We start from the raw sequence: 20,902 nt of genomic DNA, 5'->3' as shown, positions 1-20,902 counted from the left end.
TGCATCATTCTTTTTATGTTCCACTGAGAAAAAGAAAGAAAAAACTTGCCAATTAAATCATGACATGCCACTGATTGTAAAATACATTCCAACTGCAGAAATGTTAAAAGGTAAAGAAAATGCCTGTCTTAGCACTGATGAAGCAGGCTAACAAAAGTCACACCCAATAGTAGCGAACCGTAAATGCTGACTTTCAATGTGTTCAGAAAATGTTTTGTTTGTTTATTTTTAAGAAAGTAGCTCCTACTGAGAAACTATTGGTTGAGTAAATGACTACTTTCTAATTAATACGGCAATGATAGCAATATCAGTTGGTACCTTAAAAGATGGGTAGCTTGGTCAAGGTCAGGATCATTAAGTATACATAAACTTCAATCCAAGAATAGGGTTTACTGAAAAGAGTCCTGAGCAAGGACAATGTGAATTCTCATGATTAGCTGGGCTTCAGGCAAATCTCGTAAGTACTCTGCACCTTGGTTTCCTTACCTATAAAACAACTAGGGTGGACTAGAATCTCATTTCTAACTCATCTCTCATTTCCCAGCTCTGGTGTTTTATGAGTCTATGATCCTTGTTCCATGTTGTCATATCTCAACGGTCCAGACCTCAAAATACATCCAAAGGTCCAGAAGGATGAAATACATCCAAGCTGGAAAATTCTCTTGAGAGGTATATTCTACTGACCTTAAGCTTTAGCTGGCTACTCCACATTTGTCTAGTAAAGAAATGAATGAATGAATGTGTGCCCTAACAATTCTCTTTGCTAACAAATCCAGAATACTAAGCTATATTTGTCTCGTGTGACTCTCCTGAGGACACTGACCCTTCAATGTTGAGACTGAATGGGAGGGCTTACCTCTGTGGCCCTTGTTCTGCCCTTCAGTGAAGATATCCTCATCCTCAAGGCATCTCTTATCTAAAGAAACAATAACAGTGAACAAATGACAACATCCCCCAAATCCAGACCCATGTGCTGAAACTTCAAGACCACTAACCCTGGCAGAAGCAGAATCAGATGGCTTAGCATAGTGCTTAGCCAAAAACAAGACTTGGATAAAAGTTGAGGTATAGTTATAATTACGTTTATGATTAAAATTAAAATTTGGGTTATAATTAGATCTAGAGTTAAAATTAAAATTCAGGAAATGGTTTTCATTCTTGTAGATACACTCACACACAGCCTCCTGTTGACTTAAGGGCAGGAAATGAAAGAGTAGAGTTCTCTCCTTTCCTCCTCTCAGCTGATGCCTGAAGCACCCCCATAAATTCACCCCCATGGACCAGGCTTTCTGATCAAAACTGCTCCATCCCCCTGCTACCCTGAGCCACATGGAAATTTTTACAATAAGAGAAACAAATTCAAATTACCTTATGGTCCATAATGGTTCCAAACAGCAAGATGAAGAACCCCTATTGCAAAATTCAGCAGAAGTATGAGGGATGGTATGGCAGACAACATCCCAACTGTTATTCTAATACCACCCTTCTAGATATCTTCAAGGACGGTTATTGGACATTAGAAACTTCAGCTTTTACTGATTCAGAGAAAATACACTGGCAAATTTTTCTGTGATTGTACTTCAAAGAAAGAGGGTCACCTTCATGTCTGTGCAATACAGTTACTGATATTTATTGAATGACTGCATATATAGAATGGTGTTTTCCTCCTTATTACATCTGTTTACCTTCTTTCCAAATATTAAGTAGCTGTTCTTACTTATCATAACAGTAACATGACACAACATGACATGGAATCCTGTAGCTCAAAGTGAAAATCATGGAAGGTTTCTTGAGAAATGAAACCTGTATTATAGTTTACTTTCTGTTGGGGTTAAAAGTCACAAAATAGCAGGGTTTCTGAGTTGATGGAATAAGTTTATGCATAAAAGAGAAAACTACAGAGCTCTAAAAGACAGGATCTCTTGAAGTTTAAATTATTTGGTTACCTGTAAAGTCACAATAATTGATAGCCAATCTTTTTAAATGATGGAAGTTGAAGTTTAAGAAAATTCTGGATCCTGCCATAAGACTGGAAGGAAGGCTGGGTTTCCAAGGAGAGTTTCATGGCAAAGAAACGCTAATCAGAAGATGGAAACTTTTAAGTGTGAGTTACAGAGAAAGCTTGCCGAGAAAAGTTGGAGTGTATTTAACTAAAAGTGTTTCAGTATTTTTCTATCAAGAAAAAAGAAAAAGAAGTGATTCAGAAAAGAAACAATAAAACTTTCTGGGGTTTAATTAAGTTATAAAGTAAAAAAAAAATAGAATGAGATCATTAGTCTCCAAAATAACTTCAAGATTTGGGGAGATTTATGTCAGTCTAAGAGCTTTTGATTTCAGGAAAACAACAACAACAACCCTGAGTCAAATATTTCTCTGTAAAGCCACGCAAGGCAAAGAGTGAAATGAATGTTCTCCATAGTTATTAAAGACAGATGAGTAAGATATATGATTGATCTGAGCTGGCATTTCTTATAAGTCTGCTTTATATTTTGTACCACATTTTTAAATAGAGTAATAGTGGCACATTGATAGGAATCCATGCTGCTTTACTAAGCAGTTATATTTATATATTTAAAGCAGTGGCTGGAAAATTTTTTTCTGTGAAGAACCAGATAATAAATATTTTTGGCTTTGCGGGCTACACAGTTTCTATTACTACTATTCAGCTTTACCGTCATAGCTCAAAGGCAGCCATAGGCAAAATGCAAACGAATGATTATGGCTTTATTCCAGTAAAACTATTTACAAAAACAGAAAGTAGGCTGGAGTTTGCCGACCCCTGATGAAAAGCATAATTAAGGATATGAACTTGCCAAATTTACTATTCCTCGTAGGTATGGAAAGCAGTCTGGCTAGTGACAGCTTCCCAAAAGTACAAGCTCAGTAGCCAACATAAAGTAAAGCAACTTTTGGAGGGTTAATTTTGCCAAACCAAGTATGGGAGAGTGAGAAAAGAAAAGAGAGATGACTTTAGATTTGAATCTTTTTCTTACTAAGGAGAAGGGTGAGACCCAGAGAAAAGTTACACTTCTAGGGTCAAGCAACACACAGCCAGATCTATTTCAATGAAGAACAACGTTCATTTATTTCACAGGGATGAGCCATACGGACTCCTAACTGGTTAACACTCAAAGAGAATGGCAAGTCCTTTGTAGTCCTCCTATGGGAAATGACTGTCCCACTGAGTTCCCAAACTGCTTGAGAAAGGATAAAAACTGCTTTGTTTTGAAGCATACCATGTGAGTGTAGATTCATACATCTTTGACCAAAGACTGGTCCTCTAGAAGTGACGGTCAATTTCTCCTAACACTGAAACTTTAGGAGGGGTACAGTGGACCAGTTGAGGACAGAAGGAAGGAGATTCCCACCCAGTCAGCCTGATCAGCTAAATCCAACTTGACAATCAATGGGGTGAGAGGAGCCACAGCTGAATGTCTTCAAGACATGGAAAGAAATGGAATGAACATTTTGTATTTGTATTTTTCAATCATATAGCCAGAATATGTCATATAGCCAGAATAACAAGTTATGAAATAAAAATAATATCTTATAAATAAAATATTAATAATATTAACTAATAAAATAAGTCTCTTTCTTGGTACTTACCTGGAAAGCATTAAGCAGGGCAAAGATTATATGGAATATCAAAGAAGTGCCTTCTATAAGCGTAGCTACTCCAAAACCCCAGGTCAGTCCCAGCAGTGGGGTGAGGATGGCCACATTTTTGCTGATCCTCATAATTATGGCCAGATCCTGAGACTTGGAACTGCCAATAGAGGGCCTCTGAGTGTTGACAGCAACAACCAAAACCACCACAAGATTCACGGCCACAATGACTAAGGCTGGGATGGCAAATGCTAAAAGGGCTTTGGTATTGTCCCAGTTAAGCCAACAGGCATCCGGTCTCATGTAGCCTTTCTCTGGCACTGTGACAGCAACTGTGGTGCCAGCGATGACCAGTGGACACCCATAGCCAACGGCAAAGCCAATGGCCATCAGGCGGGACTTCATCATCCTACGGAAAACAACCAATATTCCATAGATGATGAGCAGTGCTTTGAAGAACATCCAGAAAAACAGAGAGAGGTAGAAAAAGTGGCTGAAAAATGTCAGCGCAACACACCAGTTGGAGTCCTGGGCCTTTTTGTGAAAGTTAGAGTTTATGATGAACCACACATTAGCAATCAGGAGTGACACAGCTATGTTCACGATGCACACATGACGCATGTATGATATCTCCGTCACAACCACCCGGGACCACACCACGGCTTCAATGATCAGGCAAAGAATCAAGCTAAAGATGGAGATGCTGAGCCCAATGCAGGTGATGTAGTACAGGACTTTGTTGTCTATAGATTTGGGGGACATTAGAATGGAAAAGGACATCACCGTGTTGGTGTAGTTACACAAGCATTTCACTCTGTTCGTGATCTCCAGCGTGGTTTCACAAGCATTCTCATCCCACCTCCTTTTCCTCGAGTGCCAGCCAACACACTGGGCCCTGGCATTCCGGGATTTGTTGATCTTCTCAAAGGTAAAGAAGACTTGCTTCAGTCCTTCTGGTAAAATCACTGAAAGGACGAGACCATTTACAGGTCTAGGAAGACTCACATTTTGCGAGCGGACTTCCTTCAGTATGGCCCCCAAGGTGGGAAAGGCTATGCTGATGGCTTGGGATGCATTTGGTGACAGCTTCCACAGCTCTTGCCTGGGAATTTCTATCATTCCTAAGATACCCGCTGTTGTACTGTTCATGCTCGCGGAGAAATTGAACTTTTTCTCTGAGGTATTGTGGTTGATGCGAAGCCCTTTTGCCTGAATGAAGAGTTCATCCGCAAGGTTCTCAGATTCATTGTGCACGCGGAGTTGCCTCGCGAACAGATTCACTGACTGCAACAAATCCGAGCTGGTATTTTTGTCTGGAATGAAAGACCAATTTGAAATGGCTGCTGTGTCAAGGATGTGGTTGGCCACTTCACTATAACTCTGCAGTGGAGGAAAAAAATGGAAGTTATGCTAAGGATTTACACATTAGTGTAGAACGTCAATCTCTAAACCCTGAAATTTCTCGAGTTCAAGTGATGGGATCTTATTTGACATATTGCTCTTCAAATTCACTGTTTATTGGAATCTCATGCTAAGAGCCCTTCAGAGAGGGAAGTACAGTAATACAATCATTAAAATAAAATAAAAGTATAGATAAAGTTTACTGCTTTACTATGTGCCCAGGGACAACATTTCCAAACTGCAGTCTATATAACCCAAGATTCTAGTGAGTTATTGATTGTTTAATGGAGGGACCTGGGGGTAAATTCTATAAAAACCTAAATTTGAGAAACAGTGCATACTGTATCTCTAGACTCCCCCCTTTATAAAGAGAGCTAAGCTTCATTAACACATGAAAAGTTCTAAAAAGTCCTGCCAGAGGAAACCTGCTTAACTTTGTTTAACCCAGAATTTCTACATCTGCTATGCACAGATCTCCCTTGTAGCAACGAAACCTCCATTAACATTTCTCAAAATAATTATGTTCTACAGCGTGAAATTTGGGCAACGGTGGAGTAGACACACTCTTGCTCACAGCCATCCTTTTGGGACATTTTCCTTTTTTTTATATGTATATTCTATTCATTTGACAGAGAGAAATCACAACTAGGCAGAGAGGCAGGCAGAGAGAGAGGAGGAAGCAGGCTCCCTGCGGAGCAGAGCCCAATGCGGGGCTCCATCCCAGGACCCTGAGATCATGACCCGAGCCGAAGGCAGAGGCTTTAACCCACTGAGCCACCCAGGCGCCCCTGGGACATTTTCTTGAAACTAGTAAGTCTGTACAGAAACATGTGTATTAAAAATGTGCTAACTTCTTGAAAATTTACACAAGATAGAGTGACTCGACCTTCAAAATTGAAATAAAAGGCCTATCATTGTTATGATTGCTGTGGCTGACATACTTTGGACCCTGAAAAGCATATTTAAAACTGTTACAATGAAAGATTTGGTTTAAAAAAAAAAAAAAAACAGAAAAGAAGCCTGCCAGTTTTTTAAATGAAATTCTCAAAGAATACCTTCATTTTCTCTTGGGTGACATTATCAGACAAGTCTGTAGAAATATTTCTTAGTAACTCCACTATGAACGCGATGTTTCCAGACGTAGCTTCTGATGACTTCACGACATCGAGTATGCAGGCATAATCGATTGGACAGTTCCTGAGGATTCCTTGGGCTACACTCTCCACGGGTTCTGGAGCTCGAAAATCAAGAACGTGAACAGGCACAGATGATGCTGCTAGGGAGAGGCGTGATGCACTACTGAAGTCCTGTTTAAAAAAAAAAAAATGTCCAAAATGATGAAATACCTAACATATTTCAGAATAAAGGAGCTAAGGCACAAATACACCACGTGGGGAAAACGGAGAAGCAAGTGGTACTAAAAAGGGGTTTAGATGCCAAGAAAGACGGAAAGAGTAGGATGGAGTCACACCCAGACAGGCAGTTCCATCAAAATTCCCACTGAGATCAGGATACTGAACTATCACTTTCAGGATAGTGGTTTGTTTGTTTGTTTTAAGATTTTATTTATTTATTTGACGGAGATCACAAGTAGGCAGAGAGGCAGGCGGGCAGGGGTGGAGGGGGAAGCAGGCTCCCCACTGAGTAGAGAGCCCTATGCAGGGCTCAGTCCCAGGACCTGAGATCATGACCCTAGCTGAAGACAGAGGCTTAACTAACCCACTGATCCACCCAGGTGCCCCAGGATAGTGGTTTTAACCCAAGGGTGATAACAAGACATTTTCTCCAGAGATGTGGAGAAATTCTAAAAACAAAATCTGTCTACTTATTTTAACTTTTTGAAAGGGGAGTCTCATGAAATTTGTGTGTGGGGGGATGGATTTGGAGGTTGGCAGGTCAAAGGATGCTAAATTGTAATTTCAAGAAGTTTAGAATTCAGTAATTAGGCGAAGGTACACACAAATCCATCTCAAACTTTAAGCTCTAAAATTTGAGGTCAAAACTCAAACTTTAAACTTTAACTTTAACCTCTAAACTAAAACTCATTGTGTGAATGAGTTTTTTAAGAAAAGATGCTGAGAGGGAGAGAGAGTGAGGGGTGGGGGGGAGAATATCTGAGAATTTGGGCAAGGAAGGAAGGAGAAGAGACAAATTTCCCGCACTCTGCCATTTTCCCAAGTCTAAGTCTGAGATTTATTGTTGTGCGGAACAGAACACAGGAAAATGCCTGTACGCTCTCCTGGGAAATTAGCCCTGGAAGCCAATAATATGCAACTGCTTCACCTTAAAGAGTGTTTCCACGGAGAGACTTGTACATGTTTCAGTTGATTTTTGCCACTTGTTTTGATGACATGTAAATCCTATTTCTCCACGAAAGTGCTGAGCACAGGGCTGGCTGCAGTTGGACGCCATGAGGCAAGGTCCCTGGCATTTCTCTGAAAAGCAAGAGAGAGAGGAGGGGGCCTAATTAGCATTACTGAGCTCTGACGGAGGCAGCTAACTCATTCTAGGGATTTGGGGATTGCCTGCTTTCCAGAGGAGGTGACATTGAACAGAGTCCTCAGCACCAAGCAAGGTGTGCCAGGCAGGGTGAACAGCACACGGAGAGGAGGGGTCGCAGGTCAGACAGAAAGGCTAGTTTAGAGCAGCTGAGGGAAGTGGGGCAAGAGATGAGGATGGGAGAGAAGCGGAGTCAAGACATGAAGGACTTTGAATTCTGTGCTAATATGGGGGTTACCATAAAACGTGATTAGATTTGTTTTTGAAAGATGATTAACAATAGCATAGAGCAGAAGGCAGTAAAATTTTCCATAAAGGCCATGATAGAGTTGCCAGATAAAATACAGAAAGTCCAGGTAAAGAGTAAATTTATGTTCAGACACAATTGATTCTCATTATTCGCAACAGTTATGGTCATGGAGTTGATTCCACAAACACCGAATAAGGAGAAATCAATGCAGGCTCTTACAAGATTTTCCACACATTTTTATCAACTGATTAATATATGAGCTCATTTTATGTGTGTTTCTATTTAAAGACACTTTATGTATATTGTTGATTCATTACCATTGAACTCATGGCCAATAGTACCATAACTCACAAGAGCACATGAACAAAGCTCATCTAACACGTGAATTTTCTCTTTAAGACACATCACAGCCTCCTTAGGAACACCAGACAGCTCTTCAGCACTATAGTCAGGGCTATATTTTAAATGGCAAAATCACAAACAAAAAGCACAAAATGCAAAAATATGGCATTAGTAATGCCACAAAAACAACACTTGTTTATAGTAGGATAGCTAGAACAAGAAGGCAGAGTGCCATCTTGTTTGGCTGGAAACTTGCACCTTAGCTAAGTCAATTTTTTTTTCTGTCTATGAACGATCCAGAAAGCACTGTGAGTAGTGATTTGGGGGTCACAAATAAGTTTCAATGAATAGGAGAATTTACAAATGCAGAGTCCATGAATAACAGGGATCAACTGAAAATATTCAGTTAAACAATGAATAAGTTTCTAATGTTCATATGACACATGCAATATCATTCATTGTTTATCTGATTTTTAAGTTCAATGAGGAATTCCATATTTTTATTTGCTAAATATGAGAACTCTAGCCAGAATGTAAATATTTTCAGCATTGTAAACCAGGTGGTCTTTCTCAAAGCTACTTAACTCTGCCTTTGTGGCATGAAGGCCATCAAAGATAACATGTAGATAAATGAGCATGGCTGTGTTCCAGTAAAACTTCATTTCTAAAACCTGGTGGCAGGCCTAATTAGGCCCATGAGTAGAGTGGATTGACTTGAAGCAAGAAGCCCAAGAATGAGGCTGTTCAAGTATTCCCAGGAAGAAGTAGCTCCTTCTGATCTACTGCTGAAAAGAAGTAGATCCTAATGGAAGCTAGTAAGGTGTTGAAATCAATAAGATGTGGTGACTGTCTCTGAGTCAAGAGAGGCTCTGTGGATGACTCCATTCATAGAAAAAGGAAACAAGAAAGTTTGCATTTTTCATTACCACCTACCCACTGTCCCTGGTTTTGCAAAGTCATTTAAGCTCGGTGCATCTCAATTTCTTCATCCATACAGTTTGGAGGTGATGCCACAGTCTTGTTACAAACTTGAATGAGTGAGCATAGTGTTCAACCCTTCAATCAGTTTTGCCAAAAATGCTCAATAAAGTTTAGCCATCTCTATCCCTCTTTTCTCAAGTCCACATCAATGTATAGATGTATTTGTTGTTAAAAAATATACTTGGCCATATCTGTGCAGAATCCAGTGATCTCTGCTATTTGGGTAAGAACCATGTGATTTCATTATCTCGCTAGTAATGACTATCTCCATAGTTTATTTCCGAGTTTTTGAGAGTAACCCATCTCACCAACATAATACCTGTCTTACATCACTTCAGTAGACTTCTCAGCACCAGAGTGTAACATACATTTAAACAATCTAAAAATACCTTCGCATGAAGGAATGCCCTGTTCTCTCTTCTGCCTCTTATTAGCTGATTAGTTCGAACAGATTTCCCTTTGGAGTTTTAAAGTAAACACTTGTCTTCTACTCTAGAACGCATGTGAATAATTTGCCAACTTGGGTCATTGACTATGCCATGGATAATGGTATAATTGTAAGAAAGTCTGTCAATACTGGTAAACAATGAGAACTTGTTAGAGACTGTTACTCCATTTGAAAGCTTGTGGTCTGGGGACATGCTCTGCCAAATCCATGCCCTTCCTTCCCTCTGCCCAGTCTCCCTATGGAAGAACCCTCTTCTGTAGACACCTACCTTGTATCCTTCCAGTCTTGAGTTTCCCTTCAGGATGTTGAAGTTTATCTCCATCCTGTAAAACACAAATTCCCAAAGGTCCTCTTTACTGTAGAACTCTCCTTGCTTATCTTAGAGGCTCCAAGTGGAGATGAAGAGAAAATGTGTTCATGACTCAGAAGAAAACTGCACCAGGTCTGCATGTGATGTCACAGAAATTTGTAGACAGAAGCATGGAGGTGAGCACAGACAGAGAATAAACCCTCCTCTGAGGAGAGCTAGAATCTTGCCAGTGGTCATTTGGGCCCTGAGGGTCAGGTTAGTGGATTGGGTACCTATTTCGGGAAGCTCAAGTACTCAGGGAGAAAAGAGATATAGTAATTATAATGCTTATCTGGTCTCTATCTGTACTAACTGTAACTATGAAATGAAGCTAATATGATCCACCAGATACCATAGATCCCCAGAGAGGAAGAAACAAGCAGATGCTAGGAATAATCATTAGGTGACAATAATAGAATCACAAACTCTTCTGCAGCTATAAAGGGCTATAAAAATTATCTAAAAGAAAAAAATTCCCTTTATGTTATAGATAAGGAAATTAAGACTCAAAGACACAAAATAACTTATGCAGCTAACGAGAAGAAAAGGTAAAGTCTGGAGCTGAAATGCTACCTGTGAGGCTAGTATTCCTCCTCCCAACAGCTGCCTGTCTATGTTCTCTGTGGCTTGCAAAATGATTTTTCTATTATACAGTTGTGCTCTGTTGCACCATGCAAATATACTGTTGCAGGGCCCAGCCACCTCTCAACTTTTCTTTGTTCCCTAAAAAAAAAAAAAAAAAATACATATCTATCTATCTATATCTATCTATAAGAGTAAAATTATAGTCATTTCGTATTTTATTTAAGATCATGTTATTTGTCATAAATTTAACTCATATAGGAGAACTGGCAGATTTCTCATGGGACCACTTGAGAATGGATCAAACTTACTTTTATGTGGACCTTGGATTTATAGTGAGAACATTCTATGCCCAGAAAGAACATTAAACAGCCAATCATGGTTGCCTGGGACTTCATTTTCACACATTAGGATCTTCACCTGCAATACAGAATGAAAGTGGATTCAGGTGGAGTTGATAAGGCCAGACAACACAAAACTTAGCCAACTAACCAACCCCTTGGTGACTCTATTGGGTACTCTGAGATGTCCATACCAAAACATCCTGCTTCCAGAAAGGACACCAATATCTACTTTCAAGCCAACTAACATGTAAAAAATGGAAAAGATTTTCCTTCAACTGGCAACTTGTCTACAAACAATAGACAGGAGTGATGGAAGCACTAAGAAGGATGTATGTTCATCAAGGAATCATTTCTGATTATTTGATCCACGATTTTCTTTAATCATAACATTTATCAAGAATCATTATTTACCAATCACTTTTCTGAGCTCCTTCTTTGCATTAATTCATTTAATCAGATGATGTAAGACAGTATTTTTCATTTTATTAGTGGAGAAACTAAAGTACAAAGTGACTATGAGTCAAGGTCACTCATAAAAAGTGGCGGAGCCAAGGGTTTGACCCAGATGGTACAGCTGGAAAGCCAAGTTCTAGGATGGGATCTCTCAGCAATGGTGCTATTGACATTTTGGGGATGGATGGTTCTTTGTTGTTGGGGGCTGTCCTGTAAATTGTAGGATGTGCAGTAGCATCTCTGACCTCAACCCACTAGATGCCAGGAACAGCTTCCTCCCTAGCTGTGACAGCCAAGTATGTCTATCATGGGCAAATGTACCCTGGGAGAGAAAATTGCTCCCAGCTGAGAACTACTGTTCTACAATGTACTGTCTCTCTGGCCAAAGGGGGTCAAGGAACTTAAAATGAAACGAATACACACTATCATCTGTTATTGGAGCAAGCACTGAGATTCTCTTTTATAGATGGATCAACTATTATACAGAGAAACTAGAAGCATGAAAAGATAATTCTTCTTTGGCTATATCTCTGTTTCTTGCCTTTTTCTTCTTTTTAATATATAATTGACATGTAACTTTGTGTTAATTGCAAACATACAACATAGTGACTTGATATTTGTATTTTTGTAAAATGATGAGTAAGTCTAGTTAAGATCTGTCACCACACAGTTACAATTATTTTTCTTTTTTTTTTTTTAATTATTTTTCTTTTGATAATGCCTCTTTCTTGCTAGTTCTACCTTTCGAAGACAAACCTCCAAAAAGCATCTCCGTCACAGTTGAAATTCATCAACATCATCATGATTTGATCATCACCACCATACTTCTCTTACAGGATAGTGGAAACTTAGATCATTTATTGGAAGCAAAGTTCCTTAGAACAATTCTCTCGTAGTACAGATGCAGCAAAGTAAAAATGTCATGGACTTTAGGTTCCGCATGAGCTAAGTTGTCAATCACATTTATGCTATTAATGAGCTATTTGACATTTGCTGAGCCTATTTTCTTTCTCATCCATTTCATAAAATGTGGGATGATTATTCATTCTCTCAACCACCCTTTATCAGGTGGCTCCTATTTGTCAGAAACTGTGCCAGATGTTGGGGATAGGGAAGTAAAGGGTGCTGTCATTTCCATAAAGGATGTCCAGTGGGGAATTCAGACAAGTCAAACCAAGAGTGGGAAGAGCGATCAGCTACATACTCTAGCTAGTGAATAAGGCCAAGCAGAAACTGAGCCTCAGCAAACGCAAATTCCTTTATGTTGTAATGGAGGTGAACTAACTCTGATCCATCTATGCTCACCAGGCAATCTGTGGCCAGGGAGCAAAGAAAACTCACTGATCAGGGATCGTCAGACCTTTCCTGGGTGGAGTCAAGACTAAAATGGTCTTTCATGACTGTAGTGAGCCTTCACATGAGAGGATGAGCCACAGGCACTTACAGGAAGGCTTCCAAATTGTCTTTGAGCTTAAAATTCTTTGAGTTCCTAACCAATGAATGGGGAGACGTATTTGGTCTTATACATCTTGTAGAGCAAGTCTGAGCAGGGGAAAGGAAACATGGCAGAATGACAGGCAAAGTGTGGTAATGGATTTGCATAGTTGCTGGGATATGTGTGTGGAATTCAAGATCTTACATGAGTGGGTGGAAAGAAGTTCTCATGTATGCGGCAAATTGGTGGATGGGCACACTAAGCAATTTGCGATATTAATATTATTTAGAATAGACTTTTAAAATTTATTTATTTATTTATTTTCAGCGTAACAGAATTCATTGTTTATGCACCATACCCAGTGCTCCATGCAATACGTGCCCTCCATAATACCCACCACCAGGCTCCCCCAACCTCCCCCCCCGCCCCTTCAAAACCCTCAGGTTGTCTTTCAGAGTCCATAGTCTCTCATGGTTCACCTCCCCTTCCAATTTCCCTCAACTCCCTTCTCCTCTCCATCTCCCCATGTCCTCCATGTTATTTGTTATGCTCCACAAATAAGTGAAACCATATGATAATTGACTCTCTCTGCTTGACTTATTTCACTCAGCATAATCTCTTCCAGTCCCATCCATGTTGCTACAAAAGTTGGGTATTCATCCTTTCTGATGGAGGCATAATACTCCATAGTGTATATGGACCACATCCTCCTTATAGGATAGATTATTAACCATCATCATAAAAGGAAATACCAGAAGAACCAATATAAGTTGTCTTAGATCTATCTGTATATTTCACATATACACTGGTGGCTTTCCAAAATTTTTATCCTGACACCGTAATAAAACAGATCTTATATCATGACTCACTGTGTACAGGCATATATATGTATGTATATAGGTATCCATACATAAAACTGGAAAAATACATAATTTTTATATTTTAAAAGTTTTTATATATTTCTTATCCTTCCCACCTATGAACAAGACACTCTCTGCTCTGTCCATGATTTTTATCTTGCATTCCACTCTATCTGACATTCTTTTGGAAGCTGGTTGCCACCCACTAAATTGAATCCACAACCCTCTAATGGATTGTAACCTGCAATTTGAGAAATAGAAATACAGAATGGACGATTCATTTTCATTATCAAGTTGAAAATCGTTCACTTCTCCCACTGAAGTGGTCTCTTTGGTCCTTCCTCTTTACTTTTTCACAATCTATCGAAATGTTCTTCCCAAGGTACACACAATTGGGGAAAAATGACACCTACATTCAGAGCCAAATAATAGGATGGATGCTGAAATTAAATGCAATTCTCTTCCACCTAGAGAGCAATGGTTTAAAATGCACAATGAAATGGGTGAAGATGAACCAACAGATAAACCAACTTATAAGGAATGATGCCTGCTATCTAAGGCTTCAGAAGGAAGCATTTTACTGTCCACACTTTTCAATATAAGAACTTAAAGTTAATCTTGCTGGAAAAAAGTCAGGCATTTAGCACAATGATGTGATGTGATGTGATGCAGTTTAGGAAGTTCAAAACTGTTTTCGTGAGCAGTGTTAGGGCCTCTGTAAGTCCACAGCTCCTGAAAGTGTTTGGGGACGAAAGGATCCACCAGGCATGGCATTTTATGTAGATCATTATGCTCTTTGTGGAACATGATGAAATAATGACACATTCTTTTTTTCCTAAGAAAAAACTTACTAACAGATGGCTTATATGTAGTGTGAAATCATAAGCATGACCACATGAAACACAAACATTGAACTGAGCACAATTAGCTGTTTGGAGAGTTTTGGTTAATTAACTTGCTATTTCATCATTCATGTTCTTATAGTCTGATGTATGTAACCCATCTACTACTTTATATGATAATTATATAGTAAAGTTCCTTCAATTATTACAAGTGGGAAGGAGGAGATGTTTAATAATGTTACCCAAGAGGAGGCACAGCCTTCTTATTTTTGCCTAGTTTGATTGGTAGGGGTGGGTCAGATGGAGAAATGTTTTCAAGGTAGCTCCAAATGGGTTTTTTTTCCTCTCACCAAAAATAGTAGAATGGAATCTGTCCCACCACGATATAGACAGCTGAAGCCAAAAGCCAGAGCGTTCTGCAGAGCACAATGAACCAGAGCTTTGGAGCTCTGAAATGAGGAATTGAAAAATAAAAAGAAGTATATCTGGCATAATTCATAATCAGAGTCTGATATTTTATAGAACAGAATGGAAGAAACATACTTAGATTCACCATTGATAAAGATTTAATAATTAAAGTTGACTTTGCATTTTGCATAATACTGAACTGAAAATTTTCTGTGAATGTAAAGTACTTCTGGGCACCTAGGTGGCTCAGTTGGTTAAGCGTCCAACTCTTGATTTTGGCTCAGGTCAAGATCTCAGGATTGTGAGATTGAGCCCCATGTTGGGCTTTACACTAGGCGTGGAGCCAGCTCAAGATTCTCTCTCTCCCTCTCCCTTTGCACCCCCTCTCTTAAAAAAATTACTGAATACAGGAGTGCCTGGGTGGCTCAGTGGGATAAAGCCTCTGCCTTTGGCTCAGGTCATGATCCCAGGGTCCTGGGATTAAGCCCCACATCGGGCTCTCTGCTCAGCAGGGAGCCTGCTTCCTCCTCTCTCTCTCCCTCTGCCTGCCTCTCTGCCTACTTGTGATCTCTGCCTGTCAAATAAATACATAAAATCTTTAAAAAAAATACTGAATACAAATACACACTTAAAATATATATATTTGGTATTTCTCCAATACCCAGCACAGTGTCTGCAGGTAGCAAGTGACCCCTTGAAAGAATGAAGAGAAGAACAAGGACATAAAATCTAAATACATGTGACAAGAGTGGATTGTCCAGAAGAACATTGGCAAAAACACAGACAATACTAAAAGAAGCCACTTTCAGATGTGAACGTTCTAAGGACAACTTGCCTGGCCCAGGGGTCTACTAGTTCCTAGTAAAGAGTGCTGGAGTCAAGGCCTGGTCCTCTCCTCCATGGAGAACCCAGAGTTATTCTGTGTCCAGTATGCTAAGATGACCTTCATGCCATTCACTGACCTCTGGCTTTATAGTGTGTTCAGTTTAACAACAAAACTGCATTTTCATAAGATCGCTACTTCTCTAAACCTTTTGGGTATGGTGGCAGGAAAAAACGGTTTGTTGGGAAAAACTGTCCCTGGCTATTTAAATCAAGATCCTAGTACATGGTGGGGGGACATAAAAAGAATAGGCAGTAATCTTGACAGAATAGTGCTGTAGGCCTAGGGTGGACACTTGCTACCCACCACTTGTTTACCAAGTTTGTAGCAGGCACCAAAGTTGAATTTTAGAAGAATGGAAGAAAAACGTGACCCTACACTGATGTAAATGTTCTGTGATTTCAGGAAAACTGCCTGTTTTATTTAGTAAAATAAAACCTCAACCTCAGTTGAGGTTGCCCAAGATATTGTGTCCTGAAGTGGGTTTCTGTGGAACACTGGTCTCCTAACAGACTAAGGGGTTCCATGGTCAGATCAGTTGGAGAAACCACGTGTCCCCGCACCAACCGCCCCACCCCGCCCGCCCCTCATATATATATATATGGACACATAGTAGAGTTTCTGGGAATCCTTGTGGTGAAAAGACTGTTCCACTCTGGTTGTACCAAATTTACCTTCTCATCCAAAGTGCTCTGGGGGAATTTAATGCTGCTGTTCAAGGACCGTGTGTCATCCTGGAACACATTAGTGTATCCAGACTCAGACTACATGTGCAGTTGTTGGACACCTACCATGTGCCATCCCCGATGCTAACACCTGCCCGGGAGGCCACTCCCCGGGACCCAAAGTAGCGCCTCAGAGAGTAACAGACCTGAACTTAGGGAATCCTGAAAGAAGGAGGCAACGGACAGGTCATCTTTAATGGTGAGAAGAGTCAGAATCATCCTGACACATGATTCTCTGGGTGGAAAGGTGAGGAAAGGCAGGCAAGGATAGGATGACAACCAGGTGTCTGGGATGATCCCAGGAAGGGGAAGGCAGACTCAGAAATGAATAATTAAAAAGAAGAAGAGAAAACAAGATGCAGAACTCATGCCTGAGGCTTCTGTGGTGATTAGGTGAATAGTTACCTGACATTTACAAAGAAATACGCCCTCTATCTTGTTCCCAAAGTGCCTGAAAGTTGGCCAAGCAACAAGCCACCTGGAATTGGCAGCTTCTCAGGTACTGGAAAAGTAGCATCCCAAATTCCTCCTCCCTGCTTCCCTAACCTGCCTCTCTCCCTCTGTGCATCCTCATAAAAGTGTGAATTGCCCACTACCAGCCGCTTTTGTCTTTCACTTGGTCATAGAGAGGCAATTCTAGGCCACTAAATAGAAGACAGACTCTGCTCTAACAGAGTGATTACTTCAGAGAGAGAGAGAGAGAGAAAATCACCTTTGCTGGCCCCCGAGGCTAGGAGGACAATGTAGCTAGACTGAAGGGTCCCAGAGGTCATGTGACTCAGGATATCCCTCCCCAGAGAACTCCCAGCAAGGGATGCCTCCCGCATCACTGCCTGTGCTCCAAGCCCTGATGACAAAAGGGCCAAAAGAGCACAAGAGCTAGTGTTCCCAGTCCCAGAGCCTGAGAGAAATTAGCCCACACCTAACAGAATAGACCACCCCCTCCAAAAAAAATCATGTTGTCATTAGGAGGTGAACAGGAAGGGATATTTCTTGGTCCCCAGCAACCAGCACAATGTAAAAGTGGTAATAGTTACCCGGTCAGCATGTGTTCAATAAATGGATGAGTAAGTGAATGGCCCCACAGAGAACGATACCAACTTTGGAAGTCTTTGTTTTAAAATCGCAAGGCAAGTTCTCGATCTTGGGGGGGTGCGGTGAGCATATGTGCTATTCTAGATCCTTTTGGAACCTAGTGATTTACGTAGACATGCTCCCAACCTACCTCTTTGTTATACTGCTTGGAGCCTCTGTGCAAAAGGATTGTGAGGTCCTGTCTAGGCTCGGCAAGAGACAATGCCACACCAGATGAGTGATGTCTGCTCCCGGCATGGCAGCTCGAGCACCCTTTCTGCCCTGTCTCCACGGTCAGAACTCACAAAGCCCTTTCTTGGACAGACCTAGAAGACCCCAGCGGTTCTGACACACCATCCCTTGTACTAAGAGCTGGGTTTCTGAATGAGCTGGAATCAAGAAATACAACTAGTCTGCCTGGGTCCCGGAGCTTGTTTCTTATCTTCCCTAGAATGGGATTGTAGGATATGAGTCATGGAACCCAGGCGCTCCCCACCTGCCCGGACATGCTGTGCGAGAGCTAGCATCAGGACTCTCAAAGCAAATTAAGAAAGGTAAGCCTGGGAACAGTAACTGCAGTCAGGAAGGAAAGAATGCATTGGAAGCCATGATCTGTCAAACTCCTCCACACAGACCACCCCAAGGTAAGCTGGGTGAGGATGTTTGCCCACGGAGGGGACACTGTCTCAAAGTGTTCCCCTCCATGACCTTCACTCCAACGTGAGGCGGGGGGGGGGCCCCCTTCCACTTGTTGGCTCACCTTCTGGGCAGCAGCTCACCTCACACTCATTGGCCAATCCCTTTGATGGGAAGGCCCGGTTCAGAGAGGTGAACTAAGGGTGAGGAACTCAGAGACTGCTGACCTACATGCTGGGTGTGTGTGTTGTGTTCCCCTTAGCCGGATTTCATAACTGTATGTCCCATCTACTCCGCTGGGGTAATTAGAGCTGATTATAGAGTCAGATGGCTAAACAAGTTGTTGGCGTGTTGCTTGGCCTCCATAACAGAACGGATTCAGTCACTCTTACCAGTTGTCCCTTGCCATGGCGGAGCAGCAGTTTCATAAAGAGCCTTGGGGGAGAGTTGTTTTTTTTTTTTTTTTTTTTTTAGATTTTATTTATTTATTTGACAGAGAGAGAGATCACAAGTAGGCAGAGGGGCAGGGGGAGGCAGGCTCCCCGCTGAGCAGAGAGCCTGATGTGGGGCTCGATCCCAGGACCCTGAGATCATGACCCGAGCCGAAGGCAGTGGCTTAACCCACTGAGCCACCCAGGTGCCCCCGGGGGGGGGGGAGTTTTATAAAGAGCCTTGGGGGAGAGAAAGATAGAAAAGATCTATTAGAATCAGAAGCGTCTTATCCTGGGCTATTTGAGATGACTTCCAGCCAATCTCTTTGCGGCTCAGTATCTTTTCTGAGAACGGCAGTCTGGTTCAAACACTGTTATGTTTGAAGAATCACACGATTTCAGAGCTGGAAGGTATCTAGCCTCTCACCAACTCTCTCAAGACTTACAGGATTTTAAAGTAATTGGTCAACTGGGCGATTGCTTGGCTCCAGGAAGAAAGGTCACTGAAGTGCTCACACACACACACACACACACACACACACACAAGCACCTTACAACACACATTTGAAAGGTCACAATTGTCCTTAGAGGACAAGGAATATAGGTGATTAAATGGTGTACAGTAGACCACTCAAAACAAGGGTAGATGCCCTTTGCAAAAAGGTTTAACCATCACTAGAGGAAATGTTTCCTTTTAAGTTGATATAAAGACAGCTTTGTCAGCCTCACTATAAGGAGAAAACTACTGGGGTGCCTGGGTGGCTCAGTGGGTTAAAGCCTCTGCCTTCAGCTTGGGTCACCTTCCCGGGGTCCTGGGATCAAGCCCAGCCTCAGGCTCTCTGCTCAGCAGGGAGCCTGATTCCTCCTCTCTCTCTGCCTGCCTCTCTGCCTACTTGTGATTTCTATCTGTCAAATAAATAAATAAATAAATTTTTAAAAAAAGAAAACTACTAATGAAATGCTTTATAATAATTTATATACATCTTTACGTTCAGCCCAAAGGAAGGGAATTGAAAGCTGGTTTGCTTATCCACTTTATCAAACAAAGGGACAGTCAGAAAACAGAGTCAAATTGCCTGACAAAGTGCTTTGCATTTTAACTCCTGGGAGTCAGCAATTAGATCCTGACAAATAACTTCTTAAAGAAAAACAAATGTAAAAGAGATCGAGGACCGACTTCAACCTTGAGCTAGCCAATTTCTAAACAATGTCAGGAAGACTTCCTGCAGAATCAAGCACTCCAGAGAATACCACCAGAAATTGCACATTTTCCCCATTCCAGAATACACGCAAAACCAATCCAGTCTCCAGTCAGAGGAAGGTTTGCTCCTGGCATGGGTACTCACCGCATCCAGGAAAGCTAGCAGCCAGGCAGGAGAGTTGGCACGGAGCTTCCAGCCACTGTGCCCCACCATCCCGGGTGCCTCCCCTTGCAGCTCCCATGGTCCCCCTTCAGCACCTGTGATGCCTCTTCTCCATTTTTCCAAGAGAAATCCAAGCGGGCCCGGTGCAAACCAGCCACCAATTGTGAGAAGCCTATCTGAGAACTGTAAAACCACCCGGGGTTTCAAGGCTTGTGTAAGTCTGTGATTCACTCCACGATGGGTCCATCAAGCACACCTAAGAGAAATTACAGGTTTCTCCTGTCTGGAGTAAATCCATTAAAATGAGTCACTTGTTTGTGTTTTAATTCCTCACCTTTATCTCAGACGATCACATGAGACCAGGTTGCATCTACGGCACCAATGTAATTAGAATACGGGGGATAAAATGCAAAGTTGGGCCCCTGTGAATGAAGACTTTTTTTTAAAATTTTATTTATTTATTTGATAGACAGAGATTGCAACTAGTCAGAGAGGCAGGCAGGGAGAGAGAGGAGGAAGCAGGCTCCCTGCTGAGCAGAGAGCCCGATGTGGGGCTTGATCCCAGGACCCTGGGATCATGACCTGAGCAGAAGGCAGAGGCTTTAACCCACTGAGCCACCCAGGCACCCCTGAATGAAGACTTTTAAGAGCGATCACAGTTTGCCTGTGTCGGTGTTGAGCTTGGGGGAAAACTGGCTAGGAAATGGATCGGTAAATCATGATCTAATCCCTTCCTTCACAGAGATTTTTGTTTTATGTTTTAATAATTGGCCCAAGAGTTCTTAGTGAGCCGCGGGCCATGACCATGGGAATTCAGACACAGAAGGCACAGTCTCCACTTACTAGAAACTTCATGTGGTCTGATTTCTGACAGAGTAGCCAAGGCTGGATTTCCTCTCTCACCACCAAAGCCCACACATCCCAATTCTACTGCCTCCTATTTCCATAGTTCCTCTGAGCCACAAAACCTAATGCAAACCTCCGTTTCA

General features: G+C 41.5%; 1 protein-coding gene across 1 annotated transcript in view; it reads right to left on the bottom strand.

Moving 5' to 3' along the window:
• The window catches only part of ADGRF4 (adhesion G protein-coupled receptor F4), a 29,810-nt gene that overhangs the window by 4,473 nt on the left and 4,435 nt on the right, over nt 1–20,902 (bottom strand). Inside the window, exons 2-8 of the mRNA XM_046006831.1 lie at nt 10,770–10,878; nt 9,796–9,850; nt 7,291–7,442; nt 6,063–6,314; nt 3,607–4,986; nt 1,369–1,410; nt 857–916 (exon numbers count right to left, since the gene is read on the bottom strand). Coding sequence (XP_045862787.1) covers nt 857–916; nt 1,369–1,410; nt 3,607–4,986; nt 6,063–6,314; nt 7,291–7,442; nt 9,796–9,850; nt 10,770–10,856 — 2,028 coding nt within the window. The 5' untranslated portion in view covers nt 10,857–10,878. The remainder of the gene's footprint in view (nt 1–856; nt 917–1,368; nt 1,411–3,606; nt 4,987–6,062; nt 6,315–7,290; nt 7,443–9,795; nt 9,851–10,769; nt 10,879–20,902) is intronic.

This window comes from Meles meles, chromosome 5 (genome assembly GCF_922984935.1).
Source record: "Meles meles chromosome 5, mMelMel3.1 paternal haplotype, whole genome shotgun sequence".
Lineage (NCBI taxonomy): Eukaryota > Metazoa > Chordata > Mammalia > Carnivora > Mustelidae > Meles > Meles meles.
Note: the sequence above shows the minus strand (reverse complement) of the source record. Positions and strands in the feature narration are given on the sequence as shown.